The sequence below is a fragment of the Bos mutus genome, chromosome 14 (assembly GCF_027580195.1).
Source record: "Bos mutus isolate GX-2022 chromosome 14, NWIPB_WYAK_1.1, whole genome shotgun sequence".
Taxonomy (NCBI): Eukaryota; Metazoa; Chordata; class Mammalia; order Artiodactyla; family Bovidae; genus Bos; species Bos mutus.
The window spans coordinates 1,242,232-1,264,736 of record NC_091630.1 but is presented as its reverse complement, the minus strand read 5'-3'; the positions used below and the strand labels follow the sequence as shown (position 1 = coordinate 1,264,736).

Sequence of the window (22,505 nt, the reverse complement as noted above, 5' to 3'; positions counted from 1 at the left end):
ACTCCAGCAGAGACACTGACGAGGCCGAACAGGAGCACAGAGAGCAGCACCCGCCACAGACGGGGATGAGGGCGTCAGTGCAGCCCTCCGGAGCTTAGGGAGCTAAGACACAGTGAACCCACGTCCCAACTACACCTATGTCCTGGCACAGTCGCTCTTCTCACCCTCAAAAGGGGACGACAAATAACATGGTCTCATCGTTCAGCTCCCACGGAAAAGACAAGGGGACAAGAGGGAGAAAGGGGAGAAAAAGGGGACAAGGCATCCGAAGGTCCCTTTCTCTTGAAACGTTTCTCTAGTTAAGCTTCTCCATCTCTACTTACGCTTTTGCTCTATATGTACAGACTCAATTTCCTTCAGAAATGTGGGCTTCCTAGCTCCCAGTATATGCACTACTGGAGTTTTTGGCACACAGAGCACAAAGATATCATTATCTGACTCACTTTTCCTCAGTTGTTAACTGACCATATATGAGATGAAGCAAAAAAAAAAAAAGAAAAGTAGTAGCTTTGGCAGTCTCCTAAGAGCCCGCGAGCTCCCAATGACTGAAGGAACCTACTTGAGTCTTCCTGAAGCCCTATAAGAGGTGAAATCTTTGCAGTAAGAAGCATTTTAAGCCCAGAATCCAAATTTAGATTTCCCTTTTGGGGTTTATCAGGGCTTCCCTGGTGGTTCAGTGTTAGAGTCTGCCTACAATGCAGGAGACCGGGGTTCGATCTCTGGGTTGTGAAGATCCCCTGGAGGAGGGCATGGCTACCCCCTCCAGCAGTCCTGCCTGGATAATCCCATGGACAGAGGAGCCTGGAGGGCTACAGTCCACGGGGTCGCAAAGAGTCGGACACGACTGAGTGAGCCTTTTCGGTTTATCAGGGTATCAAAGAATCACAGGTTCTTGGTCACTGCCTGACTCTGCTACTCCATACGACACCTTAGGCAAGTCATTCACGGCATTTCTGGGTAGCAAAAAGTCCCTGTTGGTTGAGCCACAGAGAGGACTTGGAGCTCAGTCTTTGTGCATGTAAGGGCCCTGTCCTGAGACCAGCCACCCTGGAGATGAACTTCTAGTTTCGAAATACGTTCCTCGTGACTTCTTGACACAGGTCTAGCATAACTTTTGTCTTTCCAGGCTGGGTTCCTACTCCATGAGATTCCAGACGGAGCCTCCACGCCACACCCCAGTCCCCTGTTTACAATAGCGTCTGGAATTCTCGGGACATGCCACAGTTCCCCTCCAGATACCACATTTGGCAAGTACTGGGAGGCGAATCTTTTCAAGTGGTATGGACTTCCCCAGCCCTCTTTTTTTGTCTTCCAGCGTTTGCTTGTCCAGACTGGAGTGTGTATTTCTTTTCCCTCTTCAGCTTTCTGACCCATATTCCCATAGATTAGCTGGCTGACTTGAGAGCCACATGAAAATCTCTCCTCTTTTTCTGTTTGTGTTTTAAACATTCACTCCCACAATAATACGCTCTTACATTTTACCACAGAATCTCTACCCCAGGTCTCTGCTTTTCCTACCTCCTTTCTCCCCTTTGCCTTATGAGTGTCCACTATCATTTACTGCCGAGTAAACCGCTTCTGGGATTAGACTGGACGCCTCTGTCGGTGCCCTGGTCTTTCTTACCTCGGCCTTTAAAGCACTGTGCTGTAACTCATCAGCAGGCTGAATCTCACAATAAAATAATAACTTAATGAGGACAGCGCTTTTGTTTTGTTTACCACTGTATCTCTGCCTCCAACGTTGCCAGATATTGACCTGGATAAATAAATGACTGTTTTATTTGAAAACAAAATATTGTTCTTTATGACTTTCAAGACCTGGCTTTCTACATATGACCCATCTACTATAACCCCAAGAGATAGACTGGGCAGACCAGTGTCATCTTCATCTTACTGATGCAGGAACTGAGGATTCATGATTGTGTGAGGTAATTCAGCTACACGACAGCACCCAGAATCCAGGTCTCTGCCTCGGCCCATTACTCTTCTCCTAGCTTCTTGGACAGTCTCCAGGTGGATGCCGCCTGCCAGGTTATTCTAATAGAGAACACACTGGGTGGAAGGCCCACTTACTCCAGGCAGGAGCTCGGACTCAGTCATGCCTGCTGAGGAGCTCATATGACCAGCGGTTTGTATCCAAGCATCTACTGCTTCAGAAACAACTTCCAAACCCTGCTGTGCACTGAGATTCTCTCAAAACACTCTCTCTTTATTCCGACCCTTAAAATAGGAAGCATTTACAGAGGGAAGCACAGAGGCTTTAGTGTCCAGGAGAACTGGAGTCAGATCTCATCTCAGCTCTTTATAGCTTTGTGATTCTCTAACCTAACCTCCCAGAGCCTCATAGCTCTCTGAGATGCTGCACTCTTTACAAGCAAATCTGTAAAGTGCCTCGCTCTGTCTCGGTCCAGCGTAGTTGTAGTGTGGTCATTTAGTAAAGGGCATTTGGTAAATTCAGGCTTAAATTGAAAAAAGTAGGGAAAAATCACTAGGCCATTCTGGTATGACCTACATCAAATCCCTTACCATTATACAGTGGAGGTGATGAATAGATTGAAGGGATTGGATCTGGTAGACAGAGTGCCGGAAGAACTATGGACAGAGGTTTGTAACACTGTACAGGATGCAGTAACCAAAACCATTCCAAAGAGAAAGAAATACAGGATGGCAAAGTGGCTGTCTGAGGAGGCTTTACAGATATTTGAGAAAAGAAGAGAAGCGAAAGGCAAGGGAGAAAGGGAAAGATAGACCGAACTGAATGCAGAGTTCCAGAGAATAGCAAGAAGAGATAAGAAAGCCTTCTTAAGTGAACAAGGCAAAGAAAGAGGAAAACAACAGAATGGGAAAGACCAGAGAGCTCTTCAAGAAAATTAGAGATACCAAGGGAACATTTCATACAAGAATGCGCAGACCAAGGACAGAAAGGGTAAGGACCTAACAGAACCAGAAGATATTAAGAAGAGGTGTCAAGAATACCCAGGAGAACTATACAAAAAAGGCCTTAATGATCTCGATAACCATGATGGTGTGGTCACTCACCTAGAGCCAGCCGTTCTGGAGTGTGAAGCCCAGTGGGCCTTAGGAAGCATCACTATGAACAAAGCTAGCGGAGGTGACGGCACCCCAGCTGAGCTCTCTCAAACCCTAAAAGACAATCCCGTTTCAGTGCTGCGCTCAGTACGCCAGCAACTTTGGAAAACTCAGCAGGGGCCACAGGACCAGAAAAGGGCAGTTTTCATTCCAGTCCCAAAGTAGGTCAATGCCGAAGAATGCTCAAACTATTCTGTGATTGCATTCATAGCAAGGTTATGCTCAAGATCCTGTAAGGTGGGCTTCAGCAGGACGTGAACCGAGAACTTCCAGATGTACAAGCTGGATTTAGAAGAAGCAGAGGAACCAGAGATCAAATTGCCAACATTTGTTGGATCATAGAAAAAGCAAGGGAATTCCAGAAAGACTTCTACTTCTGATTTACTGACTATACTGAAGCCTTTGACTGTGTAGATCACAACAAACTGGACGATTCTTAAAGAGATGGAAATACCAGACCACCTTACCTGTCTCCTGAGAAACCAGTATGCAGGTCAAGAAGCAACAGTTAGAACCAGATATCAAAGAACAGATTGTTTCAAAATTGGTAAAGGAATATGACAAGGCTGTATACTGTCACCCTGCTTATTTAACTTATATGCAGAGTACATCATGTGAAATGCTGGCATGGATGAATTATAAGCGAGAATCAAGACTGCCAAGAGAAAGATCAACAGCTTCAGATATGCAGATGATACTACTCTAATAGAATCAAGATTGCCAGGAGAAATATCAACAACCTCAGATAGACAGATGACACCACACTTATGACAGAAAGCGAAGAAGAACTAAAGAGCCTCTTGATGAAAGTGAAACAGGAGAGTGAAAAAGTTGGCTTAAAACTCAACACTCAGAAAACTAAGATCATGGCATCTGGTCCCATCCCTTCATGGCAAATAGATGGGGAAACAGTGGAAACAGAGAGACTTTATTTTGAGGGGCTCCAAAATCACTGCAGATGGTGACTGCAGCATGAAATTAAAAGATGCTTGCTCCTTGGAAGAAAAGTTATGAGCAACCTAGACAGCATAGTAAAAAGCAAAGACATTACTTTGCCAACACAGGTCTGTCTAGTCAAAGAAAGAAAGTGAAAGAAAGTGGAGTCACTCAGTTGTGTCTGACTCTTTGCGACCCCATGGACTGTAGCCTACCAGGCTCCTCTGTCCATGAGATTTTCCGTGGACAATAGTACTGGAGTGGGCTGCCATTTCCTTCTCCAGGGGATTTTCCCGACCCAGGGATTGAACCCGGGTCTCCCGCATTGCAGACAGATGCTTTACCGTCTGAGCCACCAGAGAAGTCCTATAATTTAATCAGAGCCAACAAGCCACAATGATGTCTGGCTCCTTGTGACCCTGTGGACTGTAGCCTACCAGGCTCCTCCATCCATGGGATTCTTAAGGCAAGAATACTGGAGTGGATTGCCATTTCCTTCTCCAGGGGATCTTCCCCACCCAGGGATCGTTTCTCCCCAGGTCTCCCTCATCGCAGGCAGATGCTTTACTCTTTGCGCCACCAGGGAAGCCCACCACTCAGACAGTGTCCTGTCTAGTCAAGGCTGTGGTTTTTCCAGTGGTCATGTATGGATGTGAGAGTTGGACTATAAAGAAAGCTGAGCGCTGAAGAATTGATGCTTTTGAACTGTGGTGTTGGAGAAGACTCTTGAGAGCCCCTTGGACAGCAAGGAGATCCAACCAGGCCATCCTAAAGGAAATTAGTCCTGAATATTCACTGGAAGGACTGATACTGAAGTTGAAACTCCAATACTTTAGCCACCTGATGCAAAGAACTAACTCACTGGAAAATACCCTGATGCTGGGAAAGATCGAAGGCAGGAGAAGAAAGGGATGACAGAGGATGAGACGGTTGGAATGGCATCACCGACTCAATGGACATGAGTTTGAGCAAACTCCAGGAGGTGGTGATGGACAGGGAGGCCTGGTGTGCTGCAGTCCATGGGGTCACAAGAGTCAGACACAACTGAGTGACTGAACTGACTGAAAATCACTGTGGATGCTGATTGCAGCCATGAAATCAGAAGACACTTGCTCCTTGGAAGGAAAGCTATGACCAACCCAGAAAGACTCTTAAAATGCAGAGACATCACTTGGCTGACAAAGGTCCATACAGTCAAAGCTACAGTTTTTCCAGTAGTTATGTACAGATGTGAGAGGTGGACCATAAAGAAGGCTGAGTGCCAAAGAATTGATGCTTTTGAACTGTGATGTTGGAGAAGATTCTTGAGAGTCCCCTGAACAGCAAGGAGATCAAACCAGTACATCGTAAAGGAAATCAACCCTAAATATTCACTGGAAGGACTGATGCTGAAGCTGAAACTCCAATACTTTGGCCATCTAATGAGAAGAGCCAATTTGTTGGAAAGACCCTGAGTGGGAAAGATTGAGGGCAGGAGGAGAAGGAGGCAATAGAGGTTGAGATGACTGGATAGCATCATTGACTCAATAGACATGAGTTTGAGCAAACCCTGGGAGATGGTAAAGAACAGGGAAGACTGGCGTGCTGCAGTCCCTGGGGTCACAAGGAGTTGGACAGGATCTGTGACTGAACGACAACACCAAATTTAGTAAATTTTCAACATCAGCAAGGAATACTGATAGGTAGTCATTAAAATTCAGTGTTTGGAGAAGGAGAAATATCACATGACATCCCTTATATGCAGAGTTTAAAAAGAAACGATACAAATGAACTTACAAAACAGGCACACTTAGAGAGCAACCTTATGGTTGTCTGGGGGAAGGATGGGGGAAGGGATGGTTAGGAGTTTGGGGTGGGCATGTACACACTGCTAAACAGGCACAGACTTAGAGAACAAACTTATGGTTGCCTGGGGGAAGGATAGGGGAAGGGGTGGTTGGGAGTTTGGGATGGGCATGCACACACTGCTGTATCTAAAGTGGATAACCAACAAGGCATAGCACACGGAACTCTGCTCGATGATACGTGTCAGCCTGGATGGGAGGGGAGTTTAGAGAAGAATGGATGCATGTATACATACGGCTGAGTCCTTTCCCTGTTTACCTGAAACTATCACAACGCTCTTTGTTAATTGGCTCTACAAAAGAGAGAGTTAGGAGAAGGCAATGGCACCCCACTCCAGTACTCTTGGCTGGAAAATCCCATGGATGGAGGAGCCTGGTGGGCTGCAGTCCATGGGGTTGCTAAGGGTCAGACACGACTGAGTGACTTCACTCTCACTTTTCACTTTCACTGGAGCACTGGAGAAGGAAATGGCAACCCACTCCAGCGTTCTTGCCTGGAGAATCCCAGGGACGGGGGAGCCTGGTGGGCTGCCGTCTATGGGGTCGCACAGAGTCGGACACGACTGAAGTGACTTAGCAGCAGCAACATCTCCAGTAAAATAACAAAAGTGAGAAGCATTTCATAATTGAAAAGAGCTACAGAGAAGTGTCCCTCTAGTTGTTCAGGGCTCTGCTTTAAATTAACAAGAATCACTAGTTGGTTAAGTCATTTTTCTAATCAAAATAATTTCTCTTAGGGTGTGATAAGGAGCCAAACATGGGTCCTACGGTGATTTTTACCTTTTCCTCACAAAGATGACGGTGAATGCCAGTCTGACTAAGAAAATATAAAACACGGCTTAGTAATGTAAGCAGAGAAAAGACTAAGGTGAAAATGAACAGTGCAGTTATTCTTACAGTGAAACTTCCACCTGGCTCCACGGCCAGAAGTGCGTGCTATGAGAAATTTAAGCATCCCCATCTCATTCATTCATTCATTCAACGGATTTCAAAATGAAAATTCAGTACGTTTGCCAAGACATTAACTACATCTGATGTAGAAATAGCAGCCATACAACTAAGATCTGGGATTCATTACAAATGTAGAAATATTAGGGCTTTAGAAATCAGTTTAGATCATAATTTTTGAAGATTATATTGTTCTTTAGTGAAGGACTTGATTCTGTAAATTTAGTATTTCTAATAAAACATTTGTCATTGTTGTTCTGTCACTGAGTCGTGTCCAACTCTTTGCAACCCCATGGACTGCAGCACGCCAGGCCCCCCTGTCCTTCGCCATCTCCTGGAGTTTGCTCAAACTCATGTCCGTTGAGTCGGTGATAAAACATACCCTAACATTAATTAAATATACCATTCTTCTGTTACCTTGAATTTACCCTGAGTTGTTTCACTATTGGAAAGCACAGCTTTTACAGACGTGGTTGGTACAAATGTATGTTCAGGGCACGTGATTTATTCTGAAAGAATCAGCTACCTACTTGTGTATTTTTTTAAAAACTAGGCAGGAAAATAATACAACTTTACATTTGTATAGAGCTTTAAATGGCTGAAAAGCCTCAGTACATGTTCAAAGATATGCAGAAAGGGGAAGTGACTACTCTGAGCACAGCGCACACAGCACCTCGAATTCACGAGGTCCCCCTCAGCAAAGCGGACCCCGATGATTTCCGGGGGGGACCAGACTTATGAACCAGGCACACCACAGCAGCCTGAAGGAACTCAGACAAGAAAATGGCACTCTGTAGCTGAAGCCCTGACTGAGACAGGGCCCTTAAGGAGACAAACAGCAAGAGACAGGGAGAGAACCAGACAGGAGAGAGGACGCTGAGGCTTACACATACTCTAGAATTTAAACAAGCACCAATCAGACAGTGACATATAGTTATTTGTATTTCATGTAATGGTTTTAGCATCTCTCTCATATCACTCCAGTTATTGGCAATTGCAAATAGCCATTATTATGCACACATAGCAAACAGTGCTATATAAACTCAGACAACTTTATCAAAAAAGTCTGTTGATATTCAGCCGTTAATTATAATAAAAATAAATACAGGCTCCCTTGCATCATCAGAGGCTGTCCCAGGCTTCCCCAGTGGCTCAGTGGCTCAGTGGTAAAGAATTCACCTGGAACTGGCGGTGAGACGGCTGACAGAACCTGACAGAACGTCTCAGCAATCAAGCCCCAGCTCAGGGCAGGTGCTTAACAAATCCTCGTGAGGGTCCATTGCCATGAAAAAGTAAAAACTTTAAGCCCCGGTGATGTGAAAGCACCGAGAAGTAAGATGTATTCAACGCTGAGCAGAGCAAAGGAACGATGAGGTCGCTAGTCAGCAGTTCGCCAGAAGACGCCTCTTACTCCCGAGCTCGGCAGTGTGAGGCCACTCTTTGTGCCGAGTGTGGGGCTGGTTTTGTCCCAAGAGCGCACTGCCACCAGAAAACGAAGTGAAAGATTTTTTTTTTTTTCCCCAGCCAGAAATGTTTTAGGACCATGAAGAGCCAGAGCTTGAATCAGAAAAAACATGAGTGTCCCTTCAAAGCTATCATAACTAACTATTTCATTAGTGGCTTTCAGAAAAGAAACATTTCAGTCATATTTCTCTGCCTTGCTGATTGAATGTTTGAAAAACTCAAATCATGAGACTCTACACTCCTTGATCGTGGTGTGCGTGTGTGTGAATTCATTCAGTCGTGTCTGACTCTTTGTGACCCCATGGACTGCAGCCCGCCAGGCTCCTCTGTCCATTCGATTCTCCAGGCAAGAATACTGGAGTGGGTTGTCATGCCCTCCTCCAGGGGATCTTCCCGACCCAGGGATTGAACACATGTCTCTTTCATCTCCTGCACTGGCAGGCGGGTTCTTGATCCTGGCAGTATTGGAATTTTTCCAAATATAAAGACACCATCATCCACTAGATTTGATGTCAAATACTTTGAATCACTTCTAGAGTTTGTGGATTTGTGTACCTTCCATCAACCAAGTCCTTTCTCTAAGGCCGTGTTCATCCAATGACATGTCAAAGAGCCTGTGTGTTCCGTCATCACAGAGAAGCAGGAGGGTGGATATGCAGAAAGAGAAGAAGGGAAAAGATGAAGATCTTTACAGAGAGGAGAAATAAGTCAAGGAAATAAAATCTTCCACGGGTTTCCTCAACCTTTGCTTAATCAGATTGAAGACAGCACATGTGATAAACAGAACCATGTCAGCTAATAAGTAATGCTCTCAAGAGAATTTGACTATGTGCGTCTTGACTGCATGACCTGGGCAGCTGTGCTTGAGTTCAGTCTTCTTTTTCACACACAAGGGTCATTCCCTTGCTGTTAGAAGATGCTGTCACCTCTGCTGCAGTAACCTGCCTAGGAGGCTTCCCCTCTTCCTCATCTAATTTCAAAATCAGAAGGAAGAGCCTGGGTGGTAGATCACATTACTGTTCCTAATTATTTACTGCTCTTGTGTAAAGGATTATATGCTTCCACCCATCGCCAAGGAACGTGGAGGACGGGGTCCCTGGGGAGAGAATGTATGTCCCTCTTCCACGGGCTTCACATGCCCTGCTGGCCCCAGTGAACTTGAAACGGAAGTGAGAAATGCCTCATCCAAGCAGAAGCACCGAACCCAGCCAGAAACCCCAGGATGGACACGTGACTCGACCCTGCACCAGGACGTCAGCAGGACGCAGGGGCACACACTCCGCCCTCAGCCCCGGTCCCTCTGCCCAGGACGCAGACTCAGGCCTGCAGATGGGGCAGCGGGGACGGGAGAAGCATCAGGATGCACATCAATACCCAGAATGACTGAGTGGAGAGAGAAAGCCATGAGGTGCTCACAGTCAGCTAAGGCGCTGAACAAAGGAAAGCAGAGGCACTGAGCCCCACGGCCTGGCTCCACCCCGAGAAGGGCGTGCTCTGACCAGGCCAGCTCCTTCACACCAGACTCTAAAATGAAAGTGCCACGGGGCAGAGGAGCACTTGGCCAACAGTCAGCACCCTGAAACAGGAATAAGAAATGCACAAACCGCTGAGGCTTTCTGTTCTCATCACAAGCTTGCAGAAGCTGGCTAAGCCAGGCGTGTTATAATCGTATGCAGAACAACAGGAGGGTGCGTTAGGGCTCGAGACCCTCTTGGGAGAGAGTTCTAACACAGTTCCTTCCGGGCAGCCCTCCCCTTGACATACACACCGACTCTCCAGGTGGGGAACCTTCAGCAGAGGAACCAGCTGTTACCACTGGTGACTTCCATCCCCTTCATCTGAAGTCCCCTCAGCCCTTAACTTATAACCCATCAGATACACAACAGCGTGTCTGTTTTTCAGAGGGTTAAAAGCTGTTAAGGGGGAAAAAAAGGTAATAGAACTTTTCTGTTACACAGCTGGCACCTTGTATACAGAGAAAAAACCAATACCCTTTGCCAGATCACATAAAGGTCACTCTGCAATCTGAATTCAAATTTTAAGAAAACACTGTGCTTACACTATGAAGTAAATAAGTCTCTCCAGTTTTTGAAAACCAGAAAACAAAACTTATCTGGTTCTTTTTTCTGTCACCTCCTTACCTTCTGTGGACTCTTTTATATGAAGGTGTTTGTTGAGTTCATCCAATTTGTTCTTCATGTGTGAAAATAAAAAACAAAAGGGAAAAGGAAGCAGATCAGAAACGGTCTTTCTTTCCAGCACCCTTCTCTCTATTCAGTACCCAGCTAAACTCAAAATAGGATCCTAAGCTTCATCAATATCACACGCTTTATAAAGTGTTACTACTTTATCTCAAATTGACACTGAGGCTGTACTTCTGAGCGATCTATGGTGTTGAACATGCTATTTAATCTCTCCATGACTTTGCTTCCTTTTCTTAAAAACATGGATAATCATGGGACCAGCCTCCCATGTCCATGATGAGGATTAGGGCACATATATACACATTAACTCTAATATTGCCTGAAAAGTTTGGATTAATCTCTGGGTGCACTAAAGTGATTCCCAAACACATTTATAAAATTGCTTTTCTAAAGTAGAGATGGAATGATCCAGCAATCCTGAAACTGTCGTGACTCGGCAGGTCCACTTCCCACTGTGGGTCCTGGCACCCTCCAGCACGTGTATAGAGACACTTGCAGTGATGTCTGTAGCCACGCTGTTGGGAGGCGCTGACAGTGGGAAATGACCAAACGTCCTCAAGTAGCAGAATGAATAAAATCATGATGCGCTAGTTGTACAATTATGCATTATAATAACTATTGATGTTAGCAATAAAAATGAATGAGATACAACTTCATGTATTAATCTGTAAAAAAAATCTTTAAAATACAGTGATCAACAAATAAATGCAGGATACATATGGTATAACAGCATTTACATAAAAAATATAAAACATCCAGGGGACTTCCCTGGCGGTCCAGTGGGTAAGACTCCACATTTCCTGTGTAGGGGCCATCAGTTCAATCCCTGGTGTGGGAAATGGATCCAAAATGCTTCGAGGAGCAGCCAAAAAAACATCTTTTTAATAAAAAATAAAATATTCAAAACTATACTATAGGTTATTTTAGGGAACTATACTAAAGGTACTTGATATATTATTTGAGATATCTATGTACGGAGTGAAAGTACAGAGGTCTCCATGGCAATTATAGGGCTTCCTGGGTGGTGAAGAACCCACCTACCAATGCAGGGGACTCCAATTGGATCCCTGGGTCAGGAAGATCCCCTGGAGTAGGAAATGACAACCTACTCCTATAGTCTTGCCTGGAAAATCAGGTCTCAAAGAGTTAGACACAGCTGAGCACAGCACAGCATGGCAATTATATATACTGTATTCAGGATATTGGGCTTCCGTGGGGGCTCAGGTAGTAAAGAATCTGCCTGCAGTGCAGGAGACCTGGGTTCAATCTCTGGGTTGGGAAGATCCCTTGGAGGAGGGCATGGCAACTCACTCCAGTATTCTTGCCTGGAGAATCCCTTGGACGGAGGAGCCTGGCAGGCTGTAGCCCATGGGGTTGCAAAGAGTCAGACATGACTAAGCGACTAAGCACAGCACAGGATATTAATTAGCTTTGAGGTAGGAAGGAAGTGGGATTGGGGTGGGGGTGTCACGTGGAGCTTCCGTTCCATCTTTAACGTTTTCTTTCTCACAATGTCTATATATTGAAGTATTCATTTTATTCATCTTTATACCTTTTTTGTATATCTGTGTTTTTTTTTTTTAAGAAAAGTAGTCTTTTGGAGAAAACCACTGAGAAAATAAAGATAATCTAGAATCCCTCCAAAACAGTTTAAGATGAAAGAACCAAAATATTTCTTGTTTCCCAGAGGAAAGGTAATAGATCTAATAGATGCCTCTAAAAATATAACTGGAATTCACTTCAAAGACCACTTCCTGTTGACATGGGCAACTCAACTCCTCCAGCTGAAGTCTTAGAATCACCTACTTTAATTAGCGCTGTTAATTCTCATCAGGAGCTAAAGTAGGAGACATTAAAGGGGATCTAGGACTCCCCTGGCAGTACAGTGGTTAAGACTTCACCTTCTAATGCAGGGGCTGAGGGTTCAACTCCTGGTCAGTGAGTTAGGATCCTATATGCCTTGAGGCCAAAAAACCAAAACATAAAACAGAAGCAATATTGAAACAAATTCAACAAAGACTTTAAAAATGGTCCACATTTTAAAAAAAAGAAAACTTAAAAAGATAATGAGCTCATACATAAAACAATAAGGCACGGGTGGAGGGACAGGAAGCAAACTCCCTCCCGTGGCGGGCTCCCAGACTGCGCCTCGCAGGCCCCAAGGAGCCCCGGGAGGCAGACAGTGGCAGGGGGAGGGGGAGAGGCCAATAAGAAAACTAGTTTCCATTCTTCTGAGGTCTAATGAGAAGATCACACATTGCCTGTAATAAAACCACACGTGCAAAAATCGCAGATTGCTTTGCTTTGTGTTGGAACCCTATCAACTCAGTGTGGTAACACTGGTTGTGTCTTGCTGTCAGGAGTACTGATTGGCAACTTTAAAGGTCATTGATCAATGTAAAATTCAGTAAGCCAGTCATTATCGGCTATACTCCAGTACAAAAGAAAAAGCTGAAGAATATCCACTGGGATTTTGAATGAGATTGCTTTGAATCTATAGATTAATTTAGGAAGAACTGCCATGAATATTGAGTCCTTCAATGAATGATGAGTACCGGTTCATTTACTTCAGTTCAATTCAGTTCAGTTGCTCAGTCATGTCCGACAATTTGCGACCCCATGGACTGCAGCACGCCAGGCCCCCCTGTCCATCACTAACTCCCAGAGTTTACTCAGACTCACGTCCGTTGAGTCAGTGATGCCATCCAACCATCTCATCCTCTGTCGTCCCCTTTTCATTTATTTAGGTTTTTAATTTCTCTCAATACTGTTTTACAGTTTTCAGCATTCCTAGATATTTTATATTTTTAACGCTATTCTAAGTGTTTTAAAATGTCATTATCCAATTGTCTGTTGCTATATTTAGAAATACAATTGATTTTTACATACGAGAAAAAAATCATTACTGGACACGTGCTTGTTTCAACAACTGTCCAACTGGCTGTGCGGGGCAGCGCCTATTTGCACGCCCACCTGCGCCCTGCTGCCCGCTTCCCTCCCCTGCCCTGTGCTCGGGAGGCTGATGTCTAGGGACATCAAAGAGCAAGCTTGCCCTGTGGCTGGGCTCCAACATCGAGAGGCACCAGCAGGGGGTGGCAAGGGCGTGCTCACACCCCCAGCTTCCTCTCTCCAGGCTGCGGTGTGTTCACTGCGCCATCACCCAAATTTCAGGCCCCGCCTACAGGGTTCTTTCTCCATGTGCTGGTGACTGTTCTCCCCTTTCTTGTTGAGATCCAGATTGGTGCCCTGGGAGCCCCAGGCGCCTTTACCATCCCTCCTCGATTTCCCTCTACCCTGCCAGCTTTGTAAATAGTCTTCTCATTAAATGTGATTGAAACAATTCCTTTAAACCTTCTTGAAAAACTTCTTCTGCACGGGCCATCTGTTTCCTATTGGGACCATGACTGCTAGACATGTGATTCAGGTTGAAAAAAAGAAAAACGTTTGGTTAGGAATCGCGACTCCACAGAATAGCATGAATTTTATTTTTTGCTCTTCATTATCTATGCCTGTGCTGTCCAATATGGTGGCCACAAGCCACTAAATAAAATTAAAAATTTAGTTCCAAGTGCTCGAAAGCTGTGTAGCTAGTAACTACTATTTTGGACGATGCAGAAAGACCATGCATATCATCAGAGAAAGTTCTATTGGACAGCACTGCTCTACACCCGACAGGCTCTTCCATAATGAACAAAAAAGATTACTTCTACCTTTGGCTCTGCCTTATCATCACAGGTACAGCCCAGGTCAAAATCGGACTGAAGGTACATAACCCCTGGGTAATTGGGTCTGGTGACTTCCTCTGGCACAGTCGGTCTGAAGGTGTTGGTACGCAGGAGATGGTTCAGACTCCCGTGGGTCCCGTTATTTGGAGCTGGCTTCAATCCCAGGAGATCTGATGAGAAGAAAGAAAAGGGCCAGGTATTTTGTAAATGTTTTTGATGAGATAGGAGGAGAGTCAAAGCCATTCACCTTCCAAGGTCTGGAAAACTTGGAACACAAACAGAATGGGATAACCAAATTCAGACGGCAGGCTCCCTTCTGAGCTCCCAAGTCATCCTTGCCTGATGAGGTCTTGGCAACAACTTTCTAAAATAGCATTTTCATGGCCTGATATCAAGAAAGACATTCCCAAAAAGAAAGAGTGAAGGAAAATAGGGCCTCGCTTCGCCACCTTTATATCTGTGATAGCTACAACCCAAGGACCATCAGCGTCAGGATCGTTGCCTTCCTGCTTCTCTGTGAGACTTTTTATCCCGAGTTTTGAAGTGGGGCTTATGATCAATAAATAACCTCGAGCCTGCCCTCTCATGCACTCCACAGAAGTACAGGACAAGAGGAGGCTCTGGCCGTGTGCCCTGAAGGGCCGCTGTGGAATGAACAGGCTGATTTCAGAGCGAGTGAGAAGGCTGCCGAGCAGGCACACAGGGACTGGCCTGAGCCCGGAGGCAGGGCCGGGGAGCGCCGGATGCCCAGAGGGGACGGGGCCCAGGAGACCCGACGTGCAGACTCCCCCTCTGACCGCCAGACTGGCGCTCCCTTACTAAATAGGAAAAGCTGTCCTCATCCAGCAACTAGAGACTCCAGGAAGAAAAATAATTAGGAGCACATAAATAGCTGGCCAGCCGTGCGCGGCTGCGCTGGGAGAGATGGAGGCGGGGTGCGGGGTGGGGGGCGCTGTGCCCAGTGCTCGCTTCACCCGGCCTGTGACCGGTGGTGTCAGACTGTAATGCTGTGTTAGATTAGCCGGAGGCTGCCAACAGCAACACCATGAAAACTCCCCATTAGTCAACTGTTGAAGGAAGACAAAGAAGCCTTAGAAGGGGGATGATATTCTGTCCCTTGAACCAATGGGCAAATTACAGCATTTTTTTAATGAAAAGATGAGGTGATCCCAGAAAACAGACACCTCATTTCTTTCTCCAACATCGAAAGGAGTTCATATGTTAACTCCGGATTGTTTTCTTGGTTTTGATGAAATAAGTGACTTACCGCACATAACGTTGTAAAGTTCAATGTTTTCAAATGGAGGTACTTTGGTCTTGTACTTAAATGTTGGGCCATAACCTACAAAAACAGTCTTCCAAAAGAAAAGAAAACAAACAAAAACAATTAGGCATTGCTAATATCCAGGAGCAACCCTCCCTCCAGTTATGAATACTCTGCAAGCTTCACTTACACCACCATTCCCATCCTTTTTAGAACCTCTAAAATACACTTCAATTCATAGTTCTGGGAGCATACCTGCATACTGTTGACCTTGTTATCAAATCCGTGGTCTCCCTGGAAAAAACATTTTCCTGATGGTTTCTTATAAACCTCCAAAGGTTTCCTAGAGTGAAACGATTGTACAGTCAATCAGGACTTCTCATAAAATTGGTCTGATAAAAAAAAGTCCAGTGCACAAAAAGATCTGTAAGAAGTGGATTTTACTAATCCAAGCGTATTTCTCTCCGCTTTGACTGCATCATTCCCAGGGTGATGAAAGATGATGCTGTCTTTTTGCCCCCAGTGCTTTGGCCTTGACGATCAGCCTAGAACAGATTGGGACCTGAGGTCTGGCGCCCTCCTCCTGTCTCACGGTCGTATTGAGCCGAGCACTGGCCACAGGCACAGACGTGCCCTGTAGGTGCTGCTCCCTGCTCCAGACCACCCCAATTAAGAGACCATCACGCTAAAGGAGTCACACAAAGCTTCTGGTTTCCCAGTGCATATAAAAGTTATATTTACACTATACTGTATTAAGTATGCAGTAGCATTATGTCTAAGAAAACAACGCACATACCTAATTTAAGAATAGCGCTGTTGCAAAAAGGGCACCAATAGACTTTCTCAATGCAGAGTTGCCACAAACCTTCAACTGTCTGCTCACGTGCCCCACTGGCTCCAGGATTCTCTGCTCTGGGACCAGGTCTGTCTGGTTCACTTCTATATGCCTGTCACTAGGCTCCATGCTCAGGGAAGGCGATGGCACCCCACTCCAGTACTCTTGCCTGGAAAATCCCATGGACGGAGGAGCCTGGGCTGCAGTCCATGGGGTCGAGAAGAGTCGGACACGACTGAGTGACTTCACTTTCACTTTTATGCATTGGAGAAGGAAATGGCAACCCACTCCAGTGTTCTTGCCTGAAGAATCAATCCCAGGGACCTAGGAGCCTGGTGGGCTGCAGTCCATGGGGTCGCACAGAGTCGGACACGACTGAAGCGACTCAGCAGCAGCAGCAGGCTCCATGCTAAGCACACACCCAGCTGGCGCTTTTAAAATGTGTGATGTTTGATCAATGAACGGAGATCTGTATTCCATAGAAATATTTGCATATAGATTTCCCTGTCAACAAATTTATCTGGTAATACCACTGCAAAGTATAACCGAGCGGTAAGCTCAACACATGTAGCAGTGGCACAGCTTAACAAGAGCCAGGCCTTACGGAGGCAGTAGCTCTGTTTAGAAGCAGAAAACGGAAACCGTGCTCTCGAGACATCAAAAGCATTTGAACTTCCTTGTTGTGACAGGAAGATGCCTTTTGCTTAGAGTTAGGTAGCAGTTTTCCAAAACACTTACATGTTTATTACAACAAATATTTCCTAAGTACGTACAGGTACACGGCACTGAAGTACAGCACTTGGGGAAAAACAAGGAAATTACACGTTTGAGTCCTTGATCTCGGGAGAACTACTTTCAGCTTGGGATAATTAGATATGTGCGTATAATAACTCAACAATTCAAGTTCAATTGAGAAGATGTGCTGCTAATTAAAATGGCTGGCTTTGGTCTATGCTAATCTGCTCAACCGTCTTCATGTGTTACTAACTTCTACTGAACTCCCAAGTTTTCTTCATCAACACATAGGTGCCCCCTGCAAAGGAAGTGTGGCTTTTTAACCACTGGCTCACCGGGGAAGTCAGGAAATCTCTTTTTATAATGGCTGATGACCTTACAGCACTGCAGCCGCCTTAAGTAGTGAAGTGGCTCAGTCGTGCCTGACTCTCTGCGACCCCAGGGACTAAGTAGTGAAGTGGCTCAGTAGTGCCTGACTCTCTGCGACCCCAGGGACTGCAGCACCCCAGGCTCCTCTGTCCATGGGATTCTCCAGGCAAGAACACCAGAGTGGGTAGCCATCCCCTTCTCCAGGGGTCTTCCGACCCAGGGATCGAACCCAGGTCTCCCGCATTGCAGGCGGCTTCTTTACTGTCTGAGCCTCCAGGGAAGGCCTCGGGGCCGAGGGGATGGTTATGAAGGTGAGAAACAGGGGCCGCCTGTCCCTGAGGTACCTTGCGACGTGCCATCTGCGCTCCACCAGTAAATGGACGTCTTCGATCCTTCTGTTGTTGGCGTAGTGCAAACGTTTGGGAAGGTGCTGTTTCAAGTAAGGCTTAAAGTGCTGGTCTGGTTTTTTACACTGAAATATAAATGGACATTGAATTTTGCATGGAGAGTCTTCTAGAAAAGCCCAAGACATTCTCTCCAGAAAGCTGAAGGAGGTTTTAAGTCAAAGGAAAGGCTAATTTGTGAGTAAATGGAATTTGTGACACCCCCGCCCACCCCGCCCCCCGCCATCAAATAATAAAAGCAGGAAACAGATTCAAAGGGGATTAGGTAACGTTGAAGAAGAGGTGGAAGGGTATCACAGAGGGGAGTTAGAAGTTTTTAAGATACGTCCCTGACTCGTGGGACCGTCACTCAGAGCAGCTCAAACTCCAAGGCTTTTCTCAAACACTCTAAGTCCGGGGGTGAGGCGGTGGGGTGGCGGGGGGCGGGTGGGGGGGGTGCAGAGAGAAGGGAGCACGGTGAGGTTCACGAGGTCACATCCTCAGGCGCTTTTAAACTGTCTAATCTGGGTGGGGAAACAACAGAACGGGGTTGTGCCCTGGTTCAGAAAGTGCAAGGGTCTATTTAACCAATGATGAAGGTTTTTCAGCCCTAATGGCATGATCAAATATTCCCATTCTGGATCATTGCCAAGACCATTAGGGAGCCCGCTGTTGTCCATGGGCCAGGATTTTTGAAAGCTCTTAGGGAAATAAACACACTGGATGGCAGGGCGGCGAGGAAAACGCTCCTCTCACCCTACGGGGAGGCGAGCATGGGTGGTGAGTATGTGGAAGTCACTCCAAGGGCAGAGGCCCGGGGCACACAACACTTACCGTGAGATTAGCAATAATGACTTTCGGGTCATCTGTTCAAAGAGAGAAGGATAGAGAGTTCAGAAGAGTTGACAAGAGTCACCGAGAGAAACCATTTTTGCAGCAAGGGACTCAATTCTTTTCTTTTTTTTCTGGAAGGGTTATTTAGATTTTGTTTCAAGCACATGCAAAACTCTGTGTGGGTATTTAATAGTTCAGTAAGTGAAATACATCAAAATAAGTAGAAATTCCGATGGTAAATGTCCCTGCTAAGTCTGGGGCAACTTTTCTGAAAGGGAATTCCTCCTTTCAGAGCACCAGGATGTTGCTGGGTAAATGGCTTTTTAAAATTCTCCCAGCCTACTCACAGACTTAGAGAACAAACTTATGATTGCCGGGGGGAGGCTGCAGGAAAGGGATAGTTAGGAAGTTTGCAATGGACACACACACAGCTGTATTTAAAGTGGACGGCCAATAAGGACCTACTGTGGAGCACAGGGCACTCTGCGCAATGTTACGTGGCAGCCTGGAGGGGAGGGGAGAATGGATACATGGATATGTATGGCTGAGTCTCTGCTGTTCACTTGATACTATCACAACATTGTTAATCAGCTATACCCCAATATAAAATAAAAAGTTAAAATCCTCCTAAAGAGTCCCTCTGGAGCCTGGATTGAGTTTACGTTAAATTAAACATCAGGAACTATATTGAGGCATTTGGGGCTTTGAATGTGACTCCCTATGTAGCCGTAGATCTTTGAAACAAGTGACCGCTCACCTTTAAGATGAATCTTCTAATCCATCGAGTTATTTTTTTCTAAAGGGAATCTGGTTTCCTCAGTAATACCACAAGTCTAATGACACGAGTGGCTGCCCCTTGTCCGTCACACACACACACACACACACACACAGACCTCCTTGTCACTACCAGCAAATAAAAGATATTTTGGTCAATATCCTGAACCAGCTAAAAGCAAAACTATGCAAATAATAGCTGTGTGTAAACTGTGGACAGGATTGTATTATCTGAAGGTCCCCTCTTGGGCGTGGGGGAGTGGGGAGAAAGAGGAGATTGTAGGTTGGTTGGATTTTGTTTTGTTTTCCAAAAATTTGCTTCAGCATGTCATTACAGAAGCAGCAGAAAAGGAAAGCAGCGTTCGGAAGAGATACGGACAGGCAGGAGGGAGCCGTCCCCCGAATGTAAACATCCTCGGAGCAGGTCATGCCTGTCATTTCCTGCTGCGTCCCCTGGGCCCGGGGCATCGTCAGTGTGCACAGGCCAGTAAACAGAAGCAAAGACTGGTGGACGCTGGTGCAAATACACTAGCGAGCTTGCCTGGCCGCATGAACATGCACCCTTCAAAGACAACGCTTGAATCTTAGTTCTAAAGCTATGAAATTTAAGGAGAAATGTAGATTCCCTTCTACGTAAATTGGGCTTAAAGTTTAGTTGCATCTTTCAGTGGCAAAGAGGTAAGTAGCAACGGCAGCCACATCTGTAACGCAGATGGCACCCACGCCATGTGCAGTCCCTCTGTAGAGCAATGCAGGCACTGTCTGGTCACTCACGACAGCTCTGCTGGGGGCCCTCACTGAGCCAGTGGGCATTTAGCAGGTGAGGGGAATGTGCCAACCGGGACCCTGTTGGCAAGCCATGCTTTCAACCTCTACACTTGGTGACCTCATAAACCACAGTCCTCAAAGGGACCAGAGTAAGTTCATATTCTTCGATAATTGAAGAAAAATTATCATTATCTCAGACAAATCCCAGAGAACTTCTAGGAAACAAGAAAAGCTTGGGCCCACGTGTGGGACACCAAGCCTTCAGTCCTGAAATACTCAGCTCTCATGCTACCGGCTCCCCCAGAATGAAAGACGCCCCAGGACAGGGTAGTGGTTAAGGGTCAGTGAAGCATCTGGGTTTCAATCCCAGCTCCGCCACTCCTTAACTGCTGCCCTCTTAGCCGATTACTTCATCTCTCTCTGAGCCTTGATTATTACTGTTTATAAGAGGACATGATAGTACCTGTCACACAGGGCCATTGGAAGGATTCAGTAAGACGTGTATATCCTGGCTGAAAACATCATTTTCACTACCATTTATTTTGCTTTGACTATGTGCCCAGCACTAATCTAAGTGATAAGTAGTGAAGCTAAGTAGAGAATCTCCCATTTGCCCTTCCCAGTAATCATGTTACAGGTGAGGAGACGAAGGCTCAGTGTTGAGGAAGCTTGCCCAAGGTCACAGGGTGAGGCAGCCGGCAGAGACTCGAACCCACACAGCCCAGCACCGCTGTCTGTGCTCTCACCCAGCTTGCCCTGGGGTCTCTCACAAAGTGAATGGGTGTGCTTTTTAAGATACAAGACGTTTAATTATTGGTAGTTACCATTTCACGGGCCCCAGGACAGTTTTTCTTCCCCTCCCCCCAAAATAACCTTCCTATTACTTTTAGAGGTGTCTTGAATATCTTTAGACAAAACGTCTCTTGCATAAGCCCTAGAAAGCAAATACCAAATCAAGGAGGCACCCGCTGGTCACTCTGGCGAGGGCCAACCTATCTCAAATGAGCAGAGAAGAGAGGACACGGAGGACCGAGAAGGCACGGAGAAGAGAGGGCAGAGACACCCACACTTTGTTTATTTCTCAACGTTGCCTGGAGCTGACCTTGGAACGCTTCCCGTTTGTGTTGACTCAGGAACATCGTTTGGGAAAAACTTTAATTTTCCAAAGCTTTCTGCTTGGTGCCAATGGTTTCTTATTCCCAAGGCTAAAAATGCTAAAGGATTTTTTTTTTCTTTCCAAAATGCAGCATGTCTCTAATAAAACTACAGAATTCTCCAAAGCTAGATGGTGGGGCAACATCTAAAGCCTCTTAGCCCACAAGTCAAAGCTCTCCTCTGGAGAAGGAAATGGCAACCCACTCCAGTGTTCTTGCCTGGAGAATCCCAGGGATGGGGAGCCTGGTGGGCTGCCATCTATGGGGTCACACAGAGCCGGACACGACTGAAGTGACTTAGCAGCAGCAGCAGCAAAGTTCTCCTTGGTGACTTATCACAACCCCAGTGTGCAAAACAGAAGCGAGAAGATCATGCCTGTTTATTTTATTTCTAGTCTTTCAGAGCAGCTGCCGCTTTTCAAGGGCTTCATAGCTTCCCCTGCTGGGTTCTGTCAATCACTTTTCATAAGGTGAGGAGATCCCCTTCATCCAGGCTCCCAGGAAGCTCCAGGCTCTGGGGACGGTTCTAACCCTGTCATGGACACCCTCGATTCAGTTAAAGAGGAAGCCTGAGCCTTTGGTTGGAAAGTTCTTCTCTTGTAAACAGAAGTTTATGGTTATACACATGCCTCAAATTAAGTGTATTTTCCACATGATAAAAACAAGAGCAAATATTTATATAATGCTACCAGGGCCCAGGAACCATTCTAAGTGGTGCCCATAGGTCTATTTTCACAACAGCCCGATGAGCTAGTTGTTTGTTATCACCACGTTTTTTCCCCCTCAGATTAAAAAACAAAAGAACTGAGGTTTAGACTTTCAGTGACTTATTCAAGTTCACTCGGCTAAGAAAGAGCAAAGCCAGGCTTTGCCCCAAATAGTCCAGCTTCAGAGAACAAGCCCCTTCTCAGGCCACTATGTTACCATTTTAAAAACTTAGTGTTTTAAGAGTCAACTTACATTTAGCATGATTGTTGAATTTGGGTCGAATTCTTCCTAGAGTTCCTGGCACTAAAATAATATCATCCACATTAGTCAGGTAATTGCTCAAGAATTCTGTTCTATCACATGTGACATCTTCCATTCCTATGGGAAAGGGGGAAAAAGTATTTTCAGGCAATTTTAAAATTAAAATCTCAACACAGACACTAAAGATAATATTCAGGCACAAGTGAATG

The 22,505-nt window shown here is 45.7% G+C and overlaps 1 protein-coding gene across 8 annotated transcripts in view; it reads right to left on the bottom strand.

Moving 5' to 3' along the window:
• The window catches only part of ENPP2 (ectonucleotide pyrophosphatase/phosphodiesterase 2), a 132,778-nt gene that overhangs the window by 17,951 nt on the left and 92,322 nt on the right, over positions 1-22,505 (bottom strand). For all 8 annotated transcript variants that reach the window (XM_070382878.1, XM_070382881.1, XM_070382877.1 and 5 more), the window contains 7 exons: positions 22,288-22,413; positions 18,632-18,663; positions 17,759-17,886; positions 15,731-15,818; positions 15,479-15,566; positions 14,197-14,381; positions 10,424-10,475 (listed from right to left, as the gene is read on the bottom strand). In XM_070382878.1, the coding sequence (XP_070238979.1) occupies positions 10,424-10,475; positions 14,197-14,381; positions 15,479-15,566; positions 15,731-15,818; positions 17,759-17,886; positions 18,632-18,663; positions 22,288-22,413 (699 nt within the window). The remainder of the gene's footprint in view (positions 1-10,423; positions 10,476-14,196; positions 14,382-15,478; positions 15,567-15,730; positions 15,819-17,758; positions 17,887-18,631; positions 18,664-22,287; positions 22,414-22,505) is intronic.